Source organism: Staurois parvus, unplaced genomic scaffold (assembly GCF_062004578.1).
Source record: "Staurois parvus isolate SC_StPar_1 unplaced genomic scaffold, SC_StPar_1.0 ptg001325l, whole genome shotgun sequence".
Classification (NCBI taxonomy): domain Eukaryota; kingdom Metazoa; phylum Chordata; class Amphibia; order Anura; family Ranidae; genus Staurois; species Staurois parvus.
Window position 1 is genome coordinate 145001 of NW_028319121.1, and position 21750 is coordinate 166750.

At 40.7% G+C, this 21750-nt stretch overlaps 1 protein-coding gene across 1 annotated transcript in view; it reads left to right on the top strand.

Annotated features, from left to right (window-relative positions):
* Positions 1-16733, top strand: part of LOC149436987 (homeobox protein EMX1) — a 101878-nt gene extending 85145 nt beyond the window's left edge. The window contains exon 3 of the mRNA XM_089661197.1: positions 16146-16733. Within this exon, the coding sequence (XP_089517323.1) occupies positions 16146-16313 (168 nt within the window). The 3' untranslated portion in view covers positions 16314-16733. The remainder of the gene's footprint in view (positions 1-16145) is intronic.
* The last annotated feature ends 5017 nt before the right edge of the window (positions 16734-21750 follow it).

Genomic DNA, 21750 nt, shown 5'->3' on the forward strand with positions numbered 1-21750 from the left:
CCAGCCTCGGCACTGGTCACATGCCTTGGCTTTGGTCATGTGGTCTCTGATAAAGTGTAAGAACAGTTCTTTGGTAGATCCACTGAAGAGTAGGCTCTATCCGAACATTATGGCTCCAGCCATAATAATAATAATAATGAACAGAAACAAGTAATATTATGGCTCCAGCCTCGGCACTGGTCACATGCCTTGGTTTTGGTCACATGGTCTCAGATAAAGTGGAAGAACAGTGGTTTGGTACAGTAGATCCACTGGAGAGCAGGCTCTGTCAGAACGTTTTAGTAAATGCATTGTTTCCACACCACTGCTCTGTGCTTTGACCTAACCAGGACCTAACCAGGAGAATATTTAGTTGGTGGTGCAGTTAGCACTTGCATATTACAAACCTGGAAAATGGTTGGAACATCATGAAGGATGTTTCCAAAATCCCACCTGTCCAAGTGATAGCAGGAGAAGGGCCACAGCACCTGCCTGGCGCTAACTTCCAGAGAGCCCTTGTGCAGCTGCATAGATGATGCATCTGCCCTGGACCCAAGCTGGAGATTTTTTGTAACATTTACTAAAATGCCACGTACGCCATTTTCTTGATTTGCGGAACTGCAAACACGTGCTTGTTTTTCATTTAATATAGACATGGGTTGCAAGTTTCTGCTACATCCGAATGAAAACTGATTAAATGCTTTTTAAAAATGTCTGGATGTGATGCCTGTGTTTCTTGTATGCCCCTAGATAACTGGCATCAATGCACTAAACAATAACTCATGCAGTAATCTAAACACATTCATGAAAATGTTTATAAATTACATTTTCAGGTCAAGAAAATTTTTTTTTAAGGGCACATGAATTGAATGTTTACAAAAATATAATTTGATAAAAAAAAAATACCTAATAAAATAATATACATGGTTAAATTATCAAATAGGTGAAAAAAAAAATTACCATTTTAAAAATATGGGCCATAACTGACTGGGGATGTCCATAATCCATGTACAGTACAGGGGCGGACTGACAACTCATGGGGCCCCCGGGCAATAGGGGATCACGGGGCCCCTGTGTCCTTGCCCAAACTCAAAAAAGCCTATGAAAAAGGTACCAGGGGCATCTCATGGGGCCCCCCCATTGACCCACTGACCCTGGGCCCTCGAGCAGTGCCCAAGTTTCCAAATGGTCAGTCCGCCCCTGGTACAGTATATATGACCATTCAGGAGTCTTTTCAGGACATTCAGAGTCAGTATATACTTATTTTTCCAAATTAAAAAAAAATGTAGACCAAAAGTACATTTTAATCTTTTATTGTAAAGATACAGAAATTAAAAAAAAAGTAACAATTTAAAAACATGGGCAATAACTGACTGGGGATGTCCATAACCCATGTACAGTATATATGACCATTCAGGAGTCTTTCCAGGACATCCAGAGTCAGTATATACTTATTTTTCCAAATTACAAATTATTTAGACCAAAAGTATATTTTAATCTTTTTATTATAAAGATACAGAAATTTACAAGAAAAAAAATATATAAAAAAGATGGGACACTGCCGTCTCTCTTCTATGTTTCAATAAAAGAAATAGAAAAGAAGAAACAAATTAAAGAGGAGGCTAAAGAGAGAAATGTGAGATAGACAATTTTGTTTTCACTTTCATTCGAGAAATATCTTTTTATGCAGCAGATAGAATCGAAGCATTTCATTTTTTTTTATATCTTATGGATCATATTTATGGAGGTTGTAAATAAATGATCAGGGCTATAAACAGAGGCATTCACTCAATTTGCTGAATATGAATTAAGTCTATTTATACATTTAAAAAAAATGTTGCTAATAAAAAGATTGAAAATGAATGTAATTTGAAGAAATAAGTATAAGATTTATTTTATTTATTTATTTATTTATTTCAGGTACTTATATAGCGCCATCAATTTACACGGCGCTTTACATATATATTGTACATTCACATCAGTCCCTAACCCTCAAGGGGTGTACAATCTAAGGTCCCTAACTCACATTCATACATACATATACTAGGGCCAATTTAGACAGGAGCCAATTAACCTACCAGCATGTCTTTGAAGTGTGAGAGGAAACCGGAGTACCCGGAGGAAAACCACGCAGGCACAGGGAGAACATGCAAACTCCAGGCAGGTGGTGCAGTGGTTGGGATTCGAACCGGCGACCACTGCCAGGCAGAAGTGCAAACCACTTAGCCACTGTGCTGCCCATATAAGATCACTGTGGATGTCCTGATAAATCTCAGGAAAGAATTTTGTGGCATTTAGTTCCAAATGATTGAACTCTTCAATTACCCATGTAATACTGATAACAAGAAGTTAATAGTACATTGTTTTCCTGTGTTGTGACCCCCTAGCTTTGACTTAGATGACTCTAACACTATTGTAAGTGCACCTTTCTAGCTGATATACTCATATCTGCATGACCATGGCACCACCTGCCTGGAGTTTGCATGTTCTCCCTGTGCCTGCGTGGGTTTCCTCCGGGTACTCCAGTTTCCTCCCACACTCCAAAGACTTGCTGGCAGGTTAAATGTCTCCTTTCTAAATTGTCCCTAGTATGTGTGTGTATGAATGTGAGTTAGGGACCTGAGATTGTACACCCCTTGAGGGTTAGGGACTGATGTGAATGTGCAATATATATGTAAAGCGCTGCGTACATTGATGGCACTATAAAATAATTAAATATTAGAGCACCTCCAACCCCCAGTCCTCTACTCATCTGTCCTCGATTCAGTGAGACCATCCAGCCACTTGTCAAAATGCTCCCAGCTGCTCTGCCATGCCATTCATTCCTATAGACTCCTGAGTGCAAGCAACCGCCCAAATTACTATCCATATTATACTCACCTAACATATGTTCCAGAAATCGCACACGTACGTTAAAGAATGATTACAAGAAAGGAATGGGAAAACTCTTGTGTAGCACAGCAAACTGCTCGGCAAACGTACCTCTCAGTGGATCAGTATACAATGTATTACTGGGATGGTTTTGGGTCCTGGTCCTGATTACCAGGACAAACCCACGATATAGCGGACAAATGTTCCCAAGGATGTGGCCAAACTGGGGACATATGTTACATTTGGTGGTCTTGCCCTAAGAATAATTGAATAAATTTACATTAACTTTAAATTCTGGTATTGGATTTCAGAATACTGCATTATTCTACTATGATCATACCAAAGGACCCTTGGGCAGCCCTACGCCATGATGGAACAAAAGGTCTAACAACCTACCAACCAAAAATAGTATCACATCTTTTTTCCAGCCATGAAACAAATCATAGTCAACTCATGAAAGAAGAACAGAGTATCCCCTCCTTCCTTTTCCCTTCCCTCTACTGTAGTACTGAGACATTAGGCCGGTACGGCATTCCAAGGTGCTCTTCTCCCACCCCTTCCCCTCAGGGGCGGACTGACAACTCATGGGGCCCCCGGGCAATAGGGGATTATGGGGCCCCTGTGTCCTCGCCCACACCCAAAAAAGCCTATGAAAAAGCCAATAAAAAGGTACCAGGGGCATCTCATGGGGTCCCCTACTGACCCCAGGCCCTCGTGCAGTGCCCAAGTTTCCAAATGGTCAGTCCGCCCCTGCTTCCCCTCACCTCTCTCCCATCCCTCCCTCCCCTCGCCTCTCCTCCTCCCCCTTTATCCTTCCACTCTTGACTTTCCCCTCCTGCACTTTTATTTTTTTTTCTATTTTTTTTTTATTATTTTTGGGTTGTTTTGTTTTTGCCCTCCATTTTTCAGTTGGCTCAGAAAGTTAACCGCACTGGTACCCACTCACATTTTTCACCATTACAATGAGTCATGTTCTGACACACCCCTAGGGTGCAGGCTTCTCAGGGCCATTTTCCAGCCATGCCGAAAATCCCTGTAGATCAGCAGTTTTTGAAGTACTCAGACAAGCCCATCTGGTACCAACAACCATGCCTTGTTCAAAGTCACTTAAATCCCCTTTCTTCCCCATTCTGATGCTCGGTTTGAACTTCAGCAAGTCGTCTTAACTACGTCCAGATGTCTAAATGCATTGAGTTGTTTCCATGTGATTGGCTGATTAGCAATTTGTGTTACCAAGCTATTGAGCAGGTGGACCTAATAAAGTGGCCGGTGAGTGTATATTAAGGGTATAATATAAATTATGATATAAAATACCGACACCAAAACCCAAACTTTTTGTATGTCTTCGACCACACAGCTATGTTATGTAGGCCAGGGGTAATTTTCTGACAAAGACCACAAGTTTCTTTGCCACCCCGATAGAGGGAGCGCACTGGAGATCCCTTCTCCCTTGCCACTCTGTGGTTCACTGGGACTCCCTCCAGCCAGGTCCATACGCCGTACAAACATTCAGGGCTCGTTCACACTAGTAGTTGATGGGCAGTAAAAACCCAAGGTTGGCTTTCATTTTTACCTCCCCACAACTACTCCCAATTTAGCTACAGGGGTACCAGCTGGGGGGGTACACATTCCATGGCCATGATGCAGCAGGAATTATATCCCCTGTCCCTTTCACAGCTCAGGTGAATGGTGCAGGTGCCCCACAACCACATGCAGTGTGGTAGTGCGGGGTTCAAGGAGTTAAAGCAGGCAGTGAGAAAGCCTCCTCACCACCTGTGAAATAATCTCTGAAGAGTGATCTGAATGTACAGGGGTCTTCAGAGACCAAAGCAAGTGTGAACAAGCTCTAATAGAGCCAGTACATTGCACTGATTGTGGTCGCAGTGCTCTGCAGGCTTCAATGCAGAGATCTAGCAAATGTTCATTTAATTACATCATTGTTGGTGCATTTTGCCAAAGATGGACTATGCCCTTAAATGCAGCTGCTGCATGTACTTGCATCTGTCCTGATATCAGCCGCTGCATAGCAGCATTCAACTTGAAAAGGGGAGGAGCAAACCAAGGGGCCCAATCAGGTATGTTGCACGATCATGTGCAAACAAGAATCATTTTGATTGGAGGAGAGAGCAGAGGGGTGAATTGCTGCTCTCTCACTATCAAGGGGCGGACTGACAACTCATGGGGCCCCCGGGCAATAGGGGATCATGGGGCCCCTGTGTCCTTGCCCAAACTCAAAAAAGCCTATGAAAAAAGGTACTAGGGGCATCCCATGGGGCCCCCTACTGACCCCGGGCCCTCGGGCAATTCCCGAGTTTCCAAATGGTCAGTCCGCCACTGCTCACTATCCAATCACAGACTGGAGGTGGAGAAGTGACCAGGATATATTGCTGGACTGTAGTAGAAAAAGTGTTAGGTCACGAGGGTGAAGGTATTGTGTGGCAGAGGCCAGAAATACAAATCCTTGGGTATTTAGCTGGGGAATGGGGGGCACCGGTTTTTGGCAAAGGGAAGGAGATGGAAGAAAGGTGCCAGGAGGTGAAACAATGGCGGCAGCAACAGCAATCACAGGCTTGGGGGTGAGGAGGTGACCTGGCTACATTTCTGGACTGCAGCAGAGAAAAATGTTAGGTCACAAGGATGAAGGTGTTGTGTGGCAGAGGCAAGTGAACAGAAATAAAAAAACTTGTATATTTAGCTGTTGGCCTGGAGTCCAGCTTTAAGGCCAAAAAAGGTTTTCTTAGCAGGTGTTGAGCTTGGAAAGGTCAAAACTTTTGAACACAGAGGAGTTGACCCAAGAAATTTCCTTTGTGAAAGTAAATGTTGCAATTCCTTGAAGAAATCAGGTGGATTGTCACAATGGACAGGATTGTCAATCACTCAAGAAGGACACCTTTGAACATGGAGAAACACAAGTGACGAAGGTGACAATTTGAGCCCAAAATCTTCTTTTGTTCCTCTGAATGAAGTCTAAGAATGTCTGTCACCTTCTGTTTATTTACTCAGGGAAGGCCAATGCAAACTGTCCAACATGGGTTTGTTTGTTGAATGGTGGAGCCACATTCTTTTGTCACAATGCCTCAACAAAAAGTATAAATAAAGGGTCAGGCCACCAAAAATGAATAGGTCTGTGTTTGGAAGATGCTGTAGCATTTAAGGGTATCCCCAAGAATAAAGATGCCATACACTCACCGGCCACTTTATTAGGTACATTTGTTCAATTGCTTGGTAACACAAATTGCCCATCAGCCAATCACATGGCAGCAACTCAATGCATTTAGGCATGTAGAAGTAGCATGAAGACGACTTGTTGAAGTTCAAACAGACCATCAGAATGGGGAAGAAAGGGGATTTCAGTGACTGTGAACATGGCATGGTTGTTGGTGCCAGATGGGCTGGTCTGAGTATTTCAAAAACTGCTGATCTACTGGGATTTTCATGCACTCTCTAGGGTTTACAGAGAATGGTCTGAAAAAGAGAAAATATCCAGAGAGTGGCAGTTGTGTGGAGGAAAATGCCTTGTTGATATCAGACGTCAGAGGAGAATGAGCAGACTGGTTCCAGATGATAGAAAGGCAACAGTAACTCATGTTAATTTGTACCATAATCTTTGAGGAATGTTTCCAACACCTTGTTGAATCTATGTCACAAAGAATTAAGGCAGTTCTGAAGGCAAAAGGGGGTCCAACCCGGTACTAGCAAGGTGTACCTAATAAAGGGGCAGGTGAGTGTATGTTGCAACTTACGAGTCCTTAGATGTGGTGGCTAATTTAGGTTTTTTTCGGATTTTTTTCTTAATTTTTATCTGGTGATTCTGCCAGTGACACACTTCCTGTCTTAGAGTGACAATGCTCACTAACTGTACTTTATCTATGGAACAGCAGCATTGTCACCCTAGGCAGGACTGCTTAACACCTCCCCTCTCCTCTTCTCCTTAACAATGGTGGGTGCTGTTCTGTAGTCCACAGACAGAACAGAGAATATGATAACTGATCACACAAGATCACAAGATTTACTTTTTCATTCTTATGGAACATATAGAACAAACCTCTTTAACAGATCAAAAGGAAGCCAACAAGAGAAGTTCATTTTTAGAGTGTACATACCGGGGCAGACTGACAACTCATGGGGCTCCCGAGCAATAGGGGATCATGGGGCCCCTGTGTCCTTGCCCACACCCAAAAAAGCCTATGAAAAAGCCAATGAAAGGTACCAGGGGCATCTCATGGGGGCCCCTACTGACCCCGGGCCCTTGGGCAGTGCCCGAGTGCTTGAATGGTCAGTCCGCCCCTGGTACATACAATTAAAATAACCTGATCATTTCCTCTCCGGACTGTATTGCTGAGACCTCTACACGCTGGTTGTAGTTATTAACATCTTCCTGACCACTGTGGCAGGAAAAGTTGGTCAAAACAACAAACTGCTGCACATGTGTGCGGTATGCAATGATCTGTGGTTGCGTGTTGCCGGCGTGCAAACCACATGCTCCTAGCATACTGACTGACCTGTTTCTAATAGCTACCGGTCACGACTTCTAATCAGTAGCTACCGGGACTAGATGGACACCAAACTTTCATAGGCCTTGTGAGAAATAGGACCAAATATTTTAAACTAGAACTATTCTCAAATACTGAAATATCAACAATTGTGCTGGGATGAATTAAAGCTGAACTCAAATCCCAAAAGGGAGAAATCTTAACTCTCCCACCTTATCAAGCAGAATTTTGGAAATTTTTTGTGTGAAATTTGTATCCCTATTCAACCTAGGCCAGAATGGCCTGTACCTGGTCCTGCAGCCTCCTTGGACACGTTCATCGCATCTCCCAGGAGGCTGCATGATCGGCACACAGAGAGATCGGGGGGAAGTCAGGAGGGTGGTCCAGGAGGCAGGTTGGGCACATCATTGGAGCTAGCTGCCTACACCTGGAAGAGACAGCTGGCTGAAGAGGACCAAAATGGTGGAGCAGGACCTGCTGTGTGGCAACTAAAGAGTGATTCGCAGAGGGACAATGCTGGATTTGCTGTGTGGGTGAGTATTTGCTTTCTAGAGCACTACAGATACTTGGAAAAAAAACACGAAGGGTGGGGAGAGTTGAGTACCATTTTATCGAAGAGTAAAACAGAGGGCTAAATACCTGTGTTACCGGAAGATAATGCTGTTCTAGTGCCCCTTCAGTGTTGACCACATGTTTAAAGGCTCACATACTTGGTCATGTGATCTCTACTATAGGGTCAGTCAGAACCCTGATCCTTCCATCAGATCACATGACCAAGAGCCAAGACCTTTGGATACAATGTATACGACCAGCACTGATTTGAGCCTAAACCATTTTACCGAAGAAAGGCAACTATTTCATCCCATCTATTACTTTTTTATTGTTCTATCCAGACTAATAACATTATGTTTTAACATTTGAATATTTAAAGGTTAAACTTGTTTTGGGAGGCCCAACTGAATCATGATTGAGATGGTTTATCAAAAGCAGCCATCTAAACAAAGACGGTTTGTAAGAAACAGTCCAACCTTTTAAAAACCCTTCACCAATATACACACTCTTTCCTAGTTAATAAATGTTTTTCCTATTTTGGGGCAAATGCTGAGAATCCAGGTCAAAATCTAATTTGGAAGAGTTTTATGTCCATACAAGGCTAACCGTCCATTAACTTCAAATGTATAGGACGTGATCTGTTCAACTTTTTCCAAATAGGAAACTCTATAACATCAGTCGAAGAAAGTTTCAAAAGATTGTTTTATATTATTTATTATAAATGAGCAAACAGTGTGGCCAGGCAGTGAGGAAAATAAATAGAATTCTAGGATACATCACTAGAAGGTTCACCAGCAGGAGGAAGGAGGTCCTGATTCTTCTTTATAGATCTTTATATCACTAGAGGGGTCACCAGCAGGAGGAAGAAGGTCCTGATTCCTCTATATAGATCTTTATATCACTAGGGGGTCACCAGCAGGAGGAAGGAGGTCCCGATTCCTCTATATAGATCTTTATATCACTAGAGGGATCACCAGGAGGAGGAAGGAGGTCCTGATTCCTCTATATAGATCTTTATATCACTAGAGGGGTCACCAGCAGGATGAAGGAGGTCCTGATTCCCCTTTATAGATCTTTATATCACTAGAGGGTTCATCAGCAGGAGGAAGGAGGTCCTGAATCCCCTATATAGATCTTTATGCCACCAACGGGGTCACTAGCAGGAGGAAGGAGGTCCTGATTCCTCTATATAGATCATTATATCTCTAGAGGGGTCACCAGCAGGAGGAAGGAGGTCATGATTCCTCTATATAGATCTTTATATCACTAGAGGGGTCACTAGCAGGAGGAAGGAGGTCCTGTTTCCTCTATATAGCTCTTTATATCACTAGAGGGGTCACCAGCAGGAGGAAGGAGGTCCTGATTCCCCTATATAGATCTTTATATCACTAGAGGGTTCATCAGCAGGAGGAAGGAGGTCCTGAATCCCCTATATAGATCTTTAGTTAGACCTCATTTAAAATACTGTGTCCAGTTCTGGAAAATATATTGATAAGATATGGTGAAAGGTCTGGGGGATAAAACATTTCAAGAGACTTCAGGAACACATCAAGGGGGTGAATAAGGTTCAGGAGGACAGTATTTTTAACATGAAACCAAAATCAAGAGCACGGGAACATGACCCTTAACTAGCTGGAAGAAAGTTCAAAACTAATCTCAGAAAGTACTATTTTACTGAAAGAGAAGTTGATGCTTGGAATAAACTTCCAGCAGAGGTAGTGAGCCGGGCAACAGTAAACAGCTTCAAACATGCTTGGGACAAGCACAGATCTACACTCAACCAAAAAAAGTTAACAAAACAAAAAGAAAACCCAAAACGGGCAGACTCGATGGACCACTTGGTCTTCTTCTACCGTCATCTTTCTATGTTTCTATGATCTATATTTCTATTTTTTAAATCTCTACAAAAAAAAAAAAAAATCAATTGATTGACCCAAGTGGACTACACTGATGTCTATAAATTGTGCTCACAATTCAGTACAGTTAAAGGGGATGGTGAAGAAAACCATTTGTCAATAAGCGGTGGACACCTTACCATCACACCTACAATATATGGCCAATGTATGTGGATACCCCTTTGCATACTGAGTTCAAGTGTTTCCAGTCAAAGGTACTGTTAACACAACAGTAGGGATGAGGTTCGGGTTCACCACTACCATGAGTTTGGGTGCGTCTTGCATGTTCAAGGATCACTGTCATGGCAAATGAATGCGGGAATTCACCAGACCAAATTCTCTTGTGACCTGTGTACTTCCTGTCCTTCAGACTTAGGTCAACTGGGTTAGTATGGCCAATAGGCGCCTATTGAATAAAAAGGTGAAGTCATAGCAGCCATATTGACAATACGCAGGCACTTGTAGGCACTGTGACATCTGTTAAAGTTTATGTCGCAAGGAAGAGGGAAGGCTTTTTACCTTTTTCTTCTTCGTTAAAATCTAATGCTGCTGATGTCCCGCAGCACTGTCCAGCAAGTCCCTGTCCACATGAACTACAGTGATAATAGGCTTTTTCGCAGGGCATATGTAGTTGATACTGTTGCAATTGTTTTATTATTTTAACGGCTTTTTCTTTTCAAAAAGCAAAAACAGTGGGATATGCCTGGGCAATGTGCATTAGCTCAGAAGCCTTTTACGTTGTCATTTTCCTTGGTAGTGCAGGTGACAAGGTGATATCTCTACACCCTTTTAAGGACCAATCTTTGTTCACAATAACAGATTATTAGCTAGCTCTTCAATTGTCAACACCTTAGCCACTATTTTTCTGAACATTGGTATCTTTTCCCTTTTTTTAAATTATGATTTTAGATTGCGGTGATTAGAACACATCTGGCAGTTGTTGCTCACATTCCTTTCTGCAAGCCCATCTCTCCTTGCATGATGGCCTGGTGATTACCAGGTGGCTCCTCGGACTCTGTACCTTAGGTCTTGGGCATATTGGCTACTGGGACCACATTTTCTAGACATAAAGCACAAGTTTAAATAACAGACAAGGCAATGAGGACATGGCACAATATTAAGACAGAAGGCACAGAGAGCTGTCTTCCAAAAAAAATTTGAACTTTAGCTGGGGGGGAGGGGGGACAGTTGATTGGTGGCTAAAGGAAGAAGAAGGGGGAAAGGTGCCAGGAGGTAGAAATGTTGGCAGCAACAGCAAGAATAACTGGGAAATGTGCTAGTTCTTTTCTTGGTTAAATATATATTAAATAAATGTATTGATTTTATCAGTAACATATGTAGTCACAAATCTGCGCCCCAACTGCACTGAAGGCCCTCTCTGACATGAAACATGTAGCAGGACAGGCTAGAACCTCAAGCGCGTTTTGGGCATTCTCCATCAAGTGGCACATGTCTGACACCTAGAAGTCCATTTTTTATTTACAGGTTTGTTCCGCCTGTATGAAGAAAACTTTATTTCAAAAATGTTGGTCACTCTATGATGCTACAGAGCTCCCCTTTTAGTGTCCTTTTACCCTGAATTTGTGTGCCACGTATCAGCTGTCTACATGTCATCGGGTGCCTGTCTGCCTCCTTTCTGAGAGATGATCATGTACTCTTGCATTTTAAAATTGGAGTATTAAATATGCAGTTTGCATTTTCACATTCTCGTGGATTGTGGCCAACTGAGAGTTTGCGGCTCACGCTGAATATCTTGGAATTAGTCAATGTGTATAATTGCCATCACGCTGAGTTCTCACCCAGTAGATTCTGTTTGAAATATATGTTATTTTTTTTTTTTCCTGTTCACGCATGCGATAATTTCCTCCCCCCTCCCCCTCTCCGCAGACCATTCAATGTTATTAGCGCCGCTAGATGACATATTAAACCATCATCTTTTTGCCAGATAAACTCAAGCCAATACAATGAGTAAATGACTCGACTTATAATATAGTTGTTTCTTAACACAACGCATGAAGGGTTGACACTTCAAACTGCTCAAAGACTCCGGAAAAACAGGGTAGGATTTACTAAAATATGCATGTTTTACGCCAATTTCCCAATCCCGCGTTTGCTTCACTGACAAAAATGCAGAGTTAAATGATACCTCTTATTGGACTGGAGCAAATCGTAGCTGCAAATTTTGAGATGGCTCATATCTCTTCTTAAGGCAGGGTGTGAGACGGCCTTGGTTGTCTCAAAAGCTTTGAAAAGTAATTTACTCAGTGAGAGCCATACAATTCTCTAATGCTTTGCTTGAAAGCCTGGTAGGCCATACACCATTGTTTTAATAAAGTTTCATTATTTGGATCTCTAAGTGAAAAATTTTGTAAGTGGATATATAATGGTAGATATAGAAAGGTAGATAGATGGCACCAACACATACATCTGATCATTGTGGTCTAAACAATTTAGGCATAAACATAATGGGCACAGGAGGACTGCGAACTTTAGACTTTGGTGGCAAACACAACTAAGTGGCTTCCTCATGAAAAAAAGAAACTGTACCACGCAAAATGTGCTATGGTGCTGCAGTGATTAGCAGGCATAGTGAAAAGTGAACCTTCCTAAAGGACATCTCACATAGGCATTTAGTCCTATGGCATCTCAGGACTTGCTGGAAAACTTTCATCTGCTAGACAATGTAGTTGCAGGTCTGAGCAAGGAGCGGGTAACTGTTTAATTGTGGTCCTGCTTTGATCAATGTCTGGTGAAGTTGCTCCACTTGGGTGAGGTCAGTCAATATACTATACATTATTAGTACTAGCCCAGTCTGACCCCGAGAATGGGACAAGGCATTGAGTAAAAACCACTGCAATGGATAACCTTCGGTACTGGAGGAAAAGTCCAGCTACTGATTTAAACATTTTGACTGATCTCCACTCTTTTCCATAGTTATCACTCAGCATCGTGGTTCTTGACCTTGTGCATGTAGAACTGCAAAGGATAACCTTGGGGTTCTGGAGGAAAAGTCCACCTACTGATTTAAACATTTTGACTGATCTCCACTCTTTTCCATAGTTATCACTCAGCATCATGGTTCTTGACCTTGTGCATGTAGAACTGCAAAGGATAACTTTGCGGTTCTGGAGGAAAAGTCTACCTGCTGAGCTGAACAATTTTGACTGGTCTCCACTCTTTTTCTTTGTAGCACTGCCAGCATCATGGTTCTTGTCCTTGTACATGTAGAACTTCAAAAGGATAACTTTGGAATACTGAAGGAAAAGTCTACCTGAAGAGTTGAACATTTTGAACTGGTCTTCACTATTTTCCATAGTTAGCACCCTCAGCATCGTGGTTCTTGACCTTGTACATGTAGAACTGCAAAAGGATAACTTTGGAATACTGAAGGAAAAGTCTACCTGCTGAGTTGAACATTTTAAACTGGTCTTTTCTATAGTTAGCATTTTCAGCATTGTGGCTCTTGACCTCATACATGTAGAACTGCAATGGATAACCTTGCTGTTCTGGAGGAAAAGTTCAAATGCTGAGCTGAACATTTTTGACTGGTCTCCATTCTTTTTCTTTGCAGCACTATCAGCATTAAAGTTCTTGACCTCTTACCTCTTGTACAATACAACCCTAACAGGTTTATTAGAATCAGGTTTTATAGAAATGTAAACAAGGCAAAATCTCTATCCCTTTTTCCAAAGCAAAATAAAAAAATGTTCTGCTAAAACTGGGTTTATAGTGTGCACCAATGGCCTTTACCTAATGTTCTAGCTGCATTACGTGTTCTGCCTGTACTTGCATGTGTTCCTTTGGTATCCTTCCATACTGTGAAGAAATGTCAATAGGTTAATTGGCGCCTTTCTAAATTGGCCTAAGTAAATATATATATATATATATATATATATATATATATATATACACACACACATATACATATGTGAGATAGGGACCTTAGATTATATGGGCAGCACAGTGGCTAAATGGTTAGCACTTCCACCTGGCAATACTAGGTTTGTTGGTGCAAATCCCAACCATGGCACCACCTGCCTGGAGTTTGCATGTTCTCCCTGTTCCTGCATGAGTTTCCTCTGGGTACCCTGGTTTCCTCCCACATTCCAAAGACATGCTGGTAGGTTAATTGTCTCCTGTCTAAATTGGCCCCTAGTATGTGTATGTATGAATGAGAGATGGGAGCTTAGATTGTACTCCCCTTGAGGGTTAGGGACTGATGTGAATGTACAATATATATGTAAAGTGCTGCGTAAATTGATGGCGCTATATAAGTACCTAAAATAAATAATAAAATAAGCTCCTTGAGGGCAAGGACTGATATGAACAGGGGCGGACTGACCATTTGGAAACTTGGGCACTGCCCGAGGTCAGTAGGGGGCCCCATGAGATGCTCCTAGTACCTTTTTCATAGGCTTTTTTGAGTTTGGGTAAGGACACAGGGGCCCCATGATACCCTGTTGCCCGGGGGCCCCATGAGTTGTCAGTCCGCCCCTGGATATGAATGATAAATATCTAAAGCATTGCATAAACTGACAATGCTATATAAATACATGTAATAAATAATAATGAATGGCCTAACTAGTGTGCACAGTTATTTCATAAATTACCCCCCAGTCTAGAACTGAGAATCACCCCCTGGACCAGGAGTCTAATAAAAGTCTTACAGTCAATTCTAGGGTTGGCATTTCTGCAGAAAAACTACTCCTTCAGTTGGGGCTCATTTGGGAACAAAAAATTTTGGAACTCTTTAGAATCACAAATTTTGTTACAAAAAGCAGAAATTAATAAATTAACAGAAATTTTGTACACAACTTTTAGCTTCCCAAAGATAAAAAGGTTGACAGTCTTTGTTCTAAAGACATGTTATATCTACTGTCATTTAATACTAAATTTTACTATTTATATGACTTGAAAGGTAACATTTTAAAACTTCTCATCCATTTAAACAAACTTTTCTCCCATTTTATAGCACAAAACAACGGTTCATTCCTGCAGTAGGTTTATACACATGGATAGGTAGAATCCTGCTCTAAAGATAACAATGCAGTGTTTGAACCTGGCTTTTTGTAGTCTTTGTTGAACAAAAAAAAAAAAATCTTGAGAGAGTCACATCATCTTCCCTAAGATGAAAGTACTCGTCATGTTTTATTATGTTGTTCTTTTAGTAAACATATTTTAAGCTTTTAATCTGTTTACTTTCAATAATTCTATATAACCTAAGACATCAAAATGTAGAAATTACATAGAAGGAAGTCTTCCATGGCTATAATCAGATATCAAAATAAATTAAGTGTTCCCTGTAATTTGTAAAGTGCTGCACAACATTTTTGGGGCTATAGAAATCATGCATGATATAATAATAATAATAATAATAATAATAATAATATGTTGCAATGGATAAGACAGAAAACCAAAAATTAAAAAGGGCAAAAAAATCTGTTTTTTCTTTATCATTTTTTTAACTTTAGGATAAAATATAGAACAGTCATGTACCTGTCAGTTTTTTTTTTTAAATCCATGTCAGCTGTTTTGTTTTTAGCCATCTTTGTGCCAACTAGGGAAATTAATCCTATTTTTGTCCTTTGTAAATATTGTCACTAGGACTGAAAGTGAGCTAAAATCAAAATTTTTTAGTAGCCCCTATAATAGGCGCAAAGGGGACATTTCCAATTGTACCAGTGAAAATTGTCTGAGGTTTTCATTTCACTTCCTGTTGTGTCTATAGGAGAGGAAAAAATTACTGCAGATATATTTAAAATAATTAAAATAAAGTATTATTATTATTATTAATAATAATAATAATCAGAATTTATATATTACCAGCAGTTTGCAATGCATTTTACAAATTAAATGAAGACATTCAGATTCCAAATAATTCAAGATAGGAGTGTTAGGATGACACTGCTCATGAAAGCTTACAATCTAAAGGGAATGGCTAGTGATACAAAATGTAATAACTATGTGGGGATAAGTTGTTCAACAAAACTTTCCATAGTTAGGTGGGGGATGGTATAGGGCTTCCATGAAGAGAGATTTCAGGGATTGCCCAAAAATGTAGACAAAGTAGGAGATAGATGGACAGATTGGGGGTAGGGAGTTCCAGCGGAAGGCTCTAAGGAAGTCCTGTATGTAAGCATGAGAGGGTGTGAGGAGGGAGCTAGAGAGCAGAAGGTCTTAGGAGGTACGAAAAAGACAGCTCGGTTGATATTTAGAGATGAGGTTGCTGATGTAGATGGGAGCAGAGCTGCAGATTGCTCTGTAAATTGTTTTTATTTATTTTGTACTTTATTAGATAAAGTAACTCATGCTTAATAAGATCACACAAGCTCAATTCTTTCTTTTATTTTAACAGGTGAAGGTCTGGTTCCAAAACAGAAGAACCAAGTACAAGAGACAGAAGTTGGAGGAAGAAGGACCAGACTCCGATCAGAAGAAGAAAGGCTCCCACCACATTAACAGATGGAGGCTGGCCACCAAGCAATCCAATGGAGAAGACATTGATGTTACATCCAATGACTAAGTGGGTGGATTCTTAGTACCCCAAACCAACCACAGACTTTCAATACATTGCAGCTGGAAGAAAACATTAAAAAAAAATGACTAAACGGGAATGACCTAGAACAAATAAATATGGAATCTCCCCACAAAGCTGTTGAGACACGGGCCTGGGGTAGACCAGTGTTATGGAGGAAGTCATGCACTTGTCACACCACATGGAGACCTGGGCTGGGCCAAGCTGATATTACTATGGACTTTTATCAGCTGCAGAACGACCATTGACTATGGTTGTGAAACAAAAAAGAAAAAAAGAAATCTCTTTTTTTGGCCTTCTTTATTTCTTTCCTTAATTTTTTTATTTATTTTCTTTATCTGATAAAAAAGTAGTTATGACCAACTTAGTGTGTAAATGTGTGTTAATAAAAAATAATATTGAAACAGACAGAGTGGGCATTCCTGGAGTGATATGAAAGGGAAAAAATTGAAAAGAAAATTGGATCCATCACAACATGGTGGGCAGGCTTGGACAAACATTAACTGTGATTCAATATTGAAGTGAAAAATAAAGCACAACCAAGGTCATACATAGACTGAGAGACTTAAGTTGGCCACTAGACATTTGAGATTCATTATGTTCTGAATCAAAATGTTTGTTATTCAGAGATTCGTATGTATCCAAATCTCCGAATCACAATATTAACAAATTTCAACGAATCCGAAATAAATTATAATGAAACAGCAAATTTATTCGTATTCATTCGGATGACATGATGCAATAGTTTGGGTGTTTTATAATGTCTGAAGCATCTGAAATAATGTAACAAAATGGAAACATATTGCAAAAATTGGAGAAACAAATTGGATCATGCTTTGCTGTTTTTTTTTGCCTTCTTCTGGATCAACTCTGGGTGTAGCATTATAACTTTTTTTTTTTTAATGGTTGAATTGCATGGACTTTTGTCTTTTTTCAGCCAGACTAACTATGTAACTATGAAATAAGATGACGATTCTTACTTAATGTGTTTGGGTTGGATGGAGGTGGATCCATCAGAATCTCTGAACCATAACATAATGAATAAATCCTAAATTAATTTTGTTCTATTCGTTCTGTTGGATCCATTTCCTTTTTATTTTGTATTACCAATTTTCATTATTATAAAAAATGCACCACATGTGAAATGGAAACTTGTGGCAGTAAATACAGTAAAGTATAAAAGTGAAATAAGATAATTCCTACTTATTGTGTTTGATCCAGCAGAATCTCCAATTCATAGCATAACGAATTAATCCAAAATTAATTTTTTTTCATTCATTCTTTCACGTGACTCTAGTCAATACCAATCAGCTCCTTTTATTTCTCTTTGTGGGTTGGACTTGCAGGGATGGGATGACTCAGAGTGTATAAGTAGTCTCCTGAAATAATGAATTAACATGTTAAAACGAATAAAGCCAAAGTCCGAAAATATGAATTGATTCGGAACAACAAATATATGAATCCGAATATACAAAACGAATTCTGAAAATAAATCACTCTAACATAACGAATATGATGAAACAAAATGATTTACTTAATGAATGAATCTAAAGCTAAACTCATTTTTTCATCATACACATCTCTACTGGCCACTGGTGGTTATTCTAGACTAGTGGAATTCTGAATGAACATTCATATGAACATTTGTATGCAAATTCGAAATCGCATGACTTGATGAATATGGTTTGAAATTACTTCAAAATGTTTTTTTTTTTTACTAGAAAATCTTTATTCATCAACGAAAAGCATGTAGGTACAGTTGTGTTCAAAATAATAGCAGTGTGTTGAAAAAAGTGAATAAAGCTCAAAATCCTTCTAATAGCTTTTATTTCCATCCACACAAATGCATTGGGAACACGACACATTCTATTCCAAATCAAAACATGAAGAAAAATACATCAAATTTGTGTTGTTCCTCTAAAAACATTGAGGAAAAGTGAATATTAGACTGTTCAAAAAATCGCAGTGTTTGTATTCTTCTTTACAAACTCAAACATTCACTATATAAACTGAAAAATGTTTGAAGATTTTGCTTTCCTTTGAATGACTTCATGAATATTTGGTTGTAGTCGCACTGTTTCTGAGAACTGCTGTACATCTGTGTTGCATGGAGTCACCCAACTTCTGGCCCCTGTGATCAGGTATTCCAGCCCAGGATGATTGGACTACATTCCATGGTTCTTCTCTATTTCTTGGTTTTGCCTCAGAAACGGCATTTTTGATGTCACCCCACAAGTTTTCTATTGGATTAAGATCCGGGGGTTGGGCTGGCCACTCCATAACGTCCATCTTGTTGGTCTGGAACCAAGATGTTGCACGTTTACTGGTGTGTTTGGGGTCGTTGTCTTGTTGGAACACCCATTTCAAGGGCATTTCCTCTTCAGCATAAGGCAGCATGACCTCTTCAAGTATTCTGATGTATTCACTGATCCATGATCCCTGGTATGCGATAAATAGGCCCAACACCGTAGTATGAGAAACATCCCCATATCATGATGCTTGCACCACCATGCTTCACTGTCTTCACAGTGTACTGTGGCTTGAATTCAGTGTTTGGGGGTCGTCTGACAAACTGTCTCCGGCCACTAGACCCAAAAAGAACAATCTTACTTTCATCAGTCCACAAAATGTTGCGTCATTTCTCTTTAGGCCAGTCAATGTGCTCTTTGGCAGATTGTAACCTCTTCAGCACACGCCTTTTTTTCAACAGTGGGACTTTGCGGGGACTTCTTGCAGATAGCTTGGCTTCACATAGGCGTCTTCTAATTGTAACAGTCCTCACAGGGAACTTTACACTTTCTTTGATCTTCCTGGAGCTGATTGTTGGCTGAGTCCGCGCCATTTTGGCTATTCTTCTATCCGTTCCAATGGTAGTTTTTCGCTTTCTTCCACGTCTTTCAGGTTTTGGTTGCCATTTTAAAGCATTTGCGATCATTTTAGTTGAGCAGCCTATCATTTTCTGCACTTCTTTATATGTTTTCCCCTCTCCAATCAACTTTTTAATCAAGGTACACTGTTTTTCTGAACAATGTCTGGAACGACCCATTTTCCTCAGAATTTCAGAGAGAAATGCACTGTAACCAGCATGTACAACATTTGCTGCCTTCCTTCCTTAAATAAGGGCAATAATTGCCACCTGTTTTTCAAAGAATGAATGACCTCACTAATAGAACTCCACACTGCTATTATTTTGAACACGCCCCTTTCAATGAGTGATTCAATTACACAGAATCAGCAGCATGCATGTCATGAGTGTTGGGTCTGTTGGATTTCTATTACTCTACTACACCAGCTAGTAAATTATTTGCCATGTAGAAATATCATTTCTACCAAAAACAGTGATTGATCCGGTTAGTGATGTCTGACTGCTATTATTTTGAACACAACTGTACACAGTACTAGAAACCGTGAAGCACATAACACTCAGACAAGCATAGTCAAAAAACGAAGAAATTCAAGGGTACATGGATATCTAATATACAATCCGTAATGCAGGGAATCCGACTCAATGACATTTAAGACTGTTCAGAAAAATAGAAAAACACCAGAACCTTTAAGGGTCATTCCCATGCAGGAGTTAAGAAGGCAATAAGTAAGGTGAGCTTCCTCTTCAGGGGAGCAGGAGAGGTCCCCTACGAGGGAGTACTGAGGCACAAGATGAGAAAGGTGAAGGATAGTAGGTAAAGAAAGAAGAAGAAAGGGAGGGAGGAATGGGAGGAGCGGAGAGAAGAGGGGACAAAGACTGGGAGGAAGAACACCTCAGGTGACAAGTGGAAGGGGATCCCCAACAGGGGAGATATTTTGGGGAAAATACCCAGTTGCACAGTACCAGGAGAGAGCAGTGTAGTGGTGGGATACAACTTATCAGCTACCATGGCAAAACATTCAAAACAGCATCTGAGAGGAGACTTTCAGATATTCAAGGCTCTGGCCTCTTCCCAAGCATCCCAGACTTTGCCAAACATTTTGGGGCACTTGCGTCCCATATAAGTTAGTTTGTACAGGGGTGGCACAGAGTCAGCCAGTGAGCGCCACTATGTAATGGTGGGAGGGGGTACCGAAAGTTTCCAGTTCTGAAGGATAGCCTTCCTAGCATAAAAACTAGTATAAAGTACAATAAGGTTTTTATGGGTAGAATGAGCCACTGAGTCACAAATGCCTAAAAAAAAAAGGATCTTGGGATCCAGCCGCTCCACAGCCAGATCACCTACTGCATCATCATCCCTTACCAACGTCTTGCCAAAAACTTTGGATAAGGGGACATTTCCAGACTACATGAAAAAATGTCCCATCTGTCCGATTGCACGGCAGTATGGATTGTGTAGGATAGATGCTGAGGGGTACAGTAAGCCCTATGAAGGAATTTTAGCCGAATGGATATCTCTGGCTGAAATAACCAAGGTCACATTTATTTCAGGTACTTATATAGCGCCATCAATTTACGCAGCACTTTACATATATACAGTTGTGACCAAAATTATTCAACCCCCACTGAAATTGAGTGTTTTGGCCAGTTTGACATTGCTTTTGATCATTCAGTCATCTTGCTTACATTTACATTAAAGAGGCACTTGTAGGTCAGACAAATATAACATAACAGTTATAATGAAATAACCACAAATGTCTTTTCTGTGCTCACAGCATTATCAGTTTTATTCAACCCCCAAGTGACATTCAATCTTAGTACTTAGTACAGCATCCTTTTACAGTTATAACAGCTTTTAAACGTGAAGCATAGCTTGACACAAGTGTCTTGCAGCGATCTACGGGTATCTTCGCCCATTCTTCATGGGCAAAGGCCTCCAGTTCAGTCACATTCTTAGGCTTGCGCACTGCAACTGCTTTCTTTAAGTCCCACCAGAGGTTCTCAATCGGATTTAAGTCTGGTGACTGCGATGGCCACTCCAAAATGTTCCAGCCTTTCCTCTGCAACCATGCTCTAGTGGACTTGGAGGTATGCTTGGGATCATTGTCCTGTTGAAAGGTCCAACGTCTCCCAAGCCTCAGGTGTGTGACGGACTGCATCACGTTTCCATCCAATATCTCCTGGTACTGAAGAGAATTCATGGTACCTTGCACACGCTGAAGCTTCCCTGTACCTGCAGAAGCAAAACAGCCCCAAAGCATGATTGACCCTCCACCATGCTTCACAGTAGGCAAGGTGTTCTTTTCATCATAGGCCTTGTTCTTCCTCCTCCAAACATAGCGTTGATCCATGGGCCCAAACAGTTCTAATTTTGTTTCATCAGTCCACAGAACACTATCCCACAACTTTTGTGGTTTGTCCACATGGCTTTTGGCATACTGCAGTCGACTCTTCTTATTCTTTGGAGACAGCAAGGGGGTACGCCTGGGAGTTCTGGCACGGAGGCCTTCATTACGCAGTGTGCGTCTTATTGTCTGGGCTGAAACTTCTGTACCCACA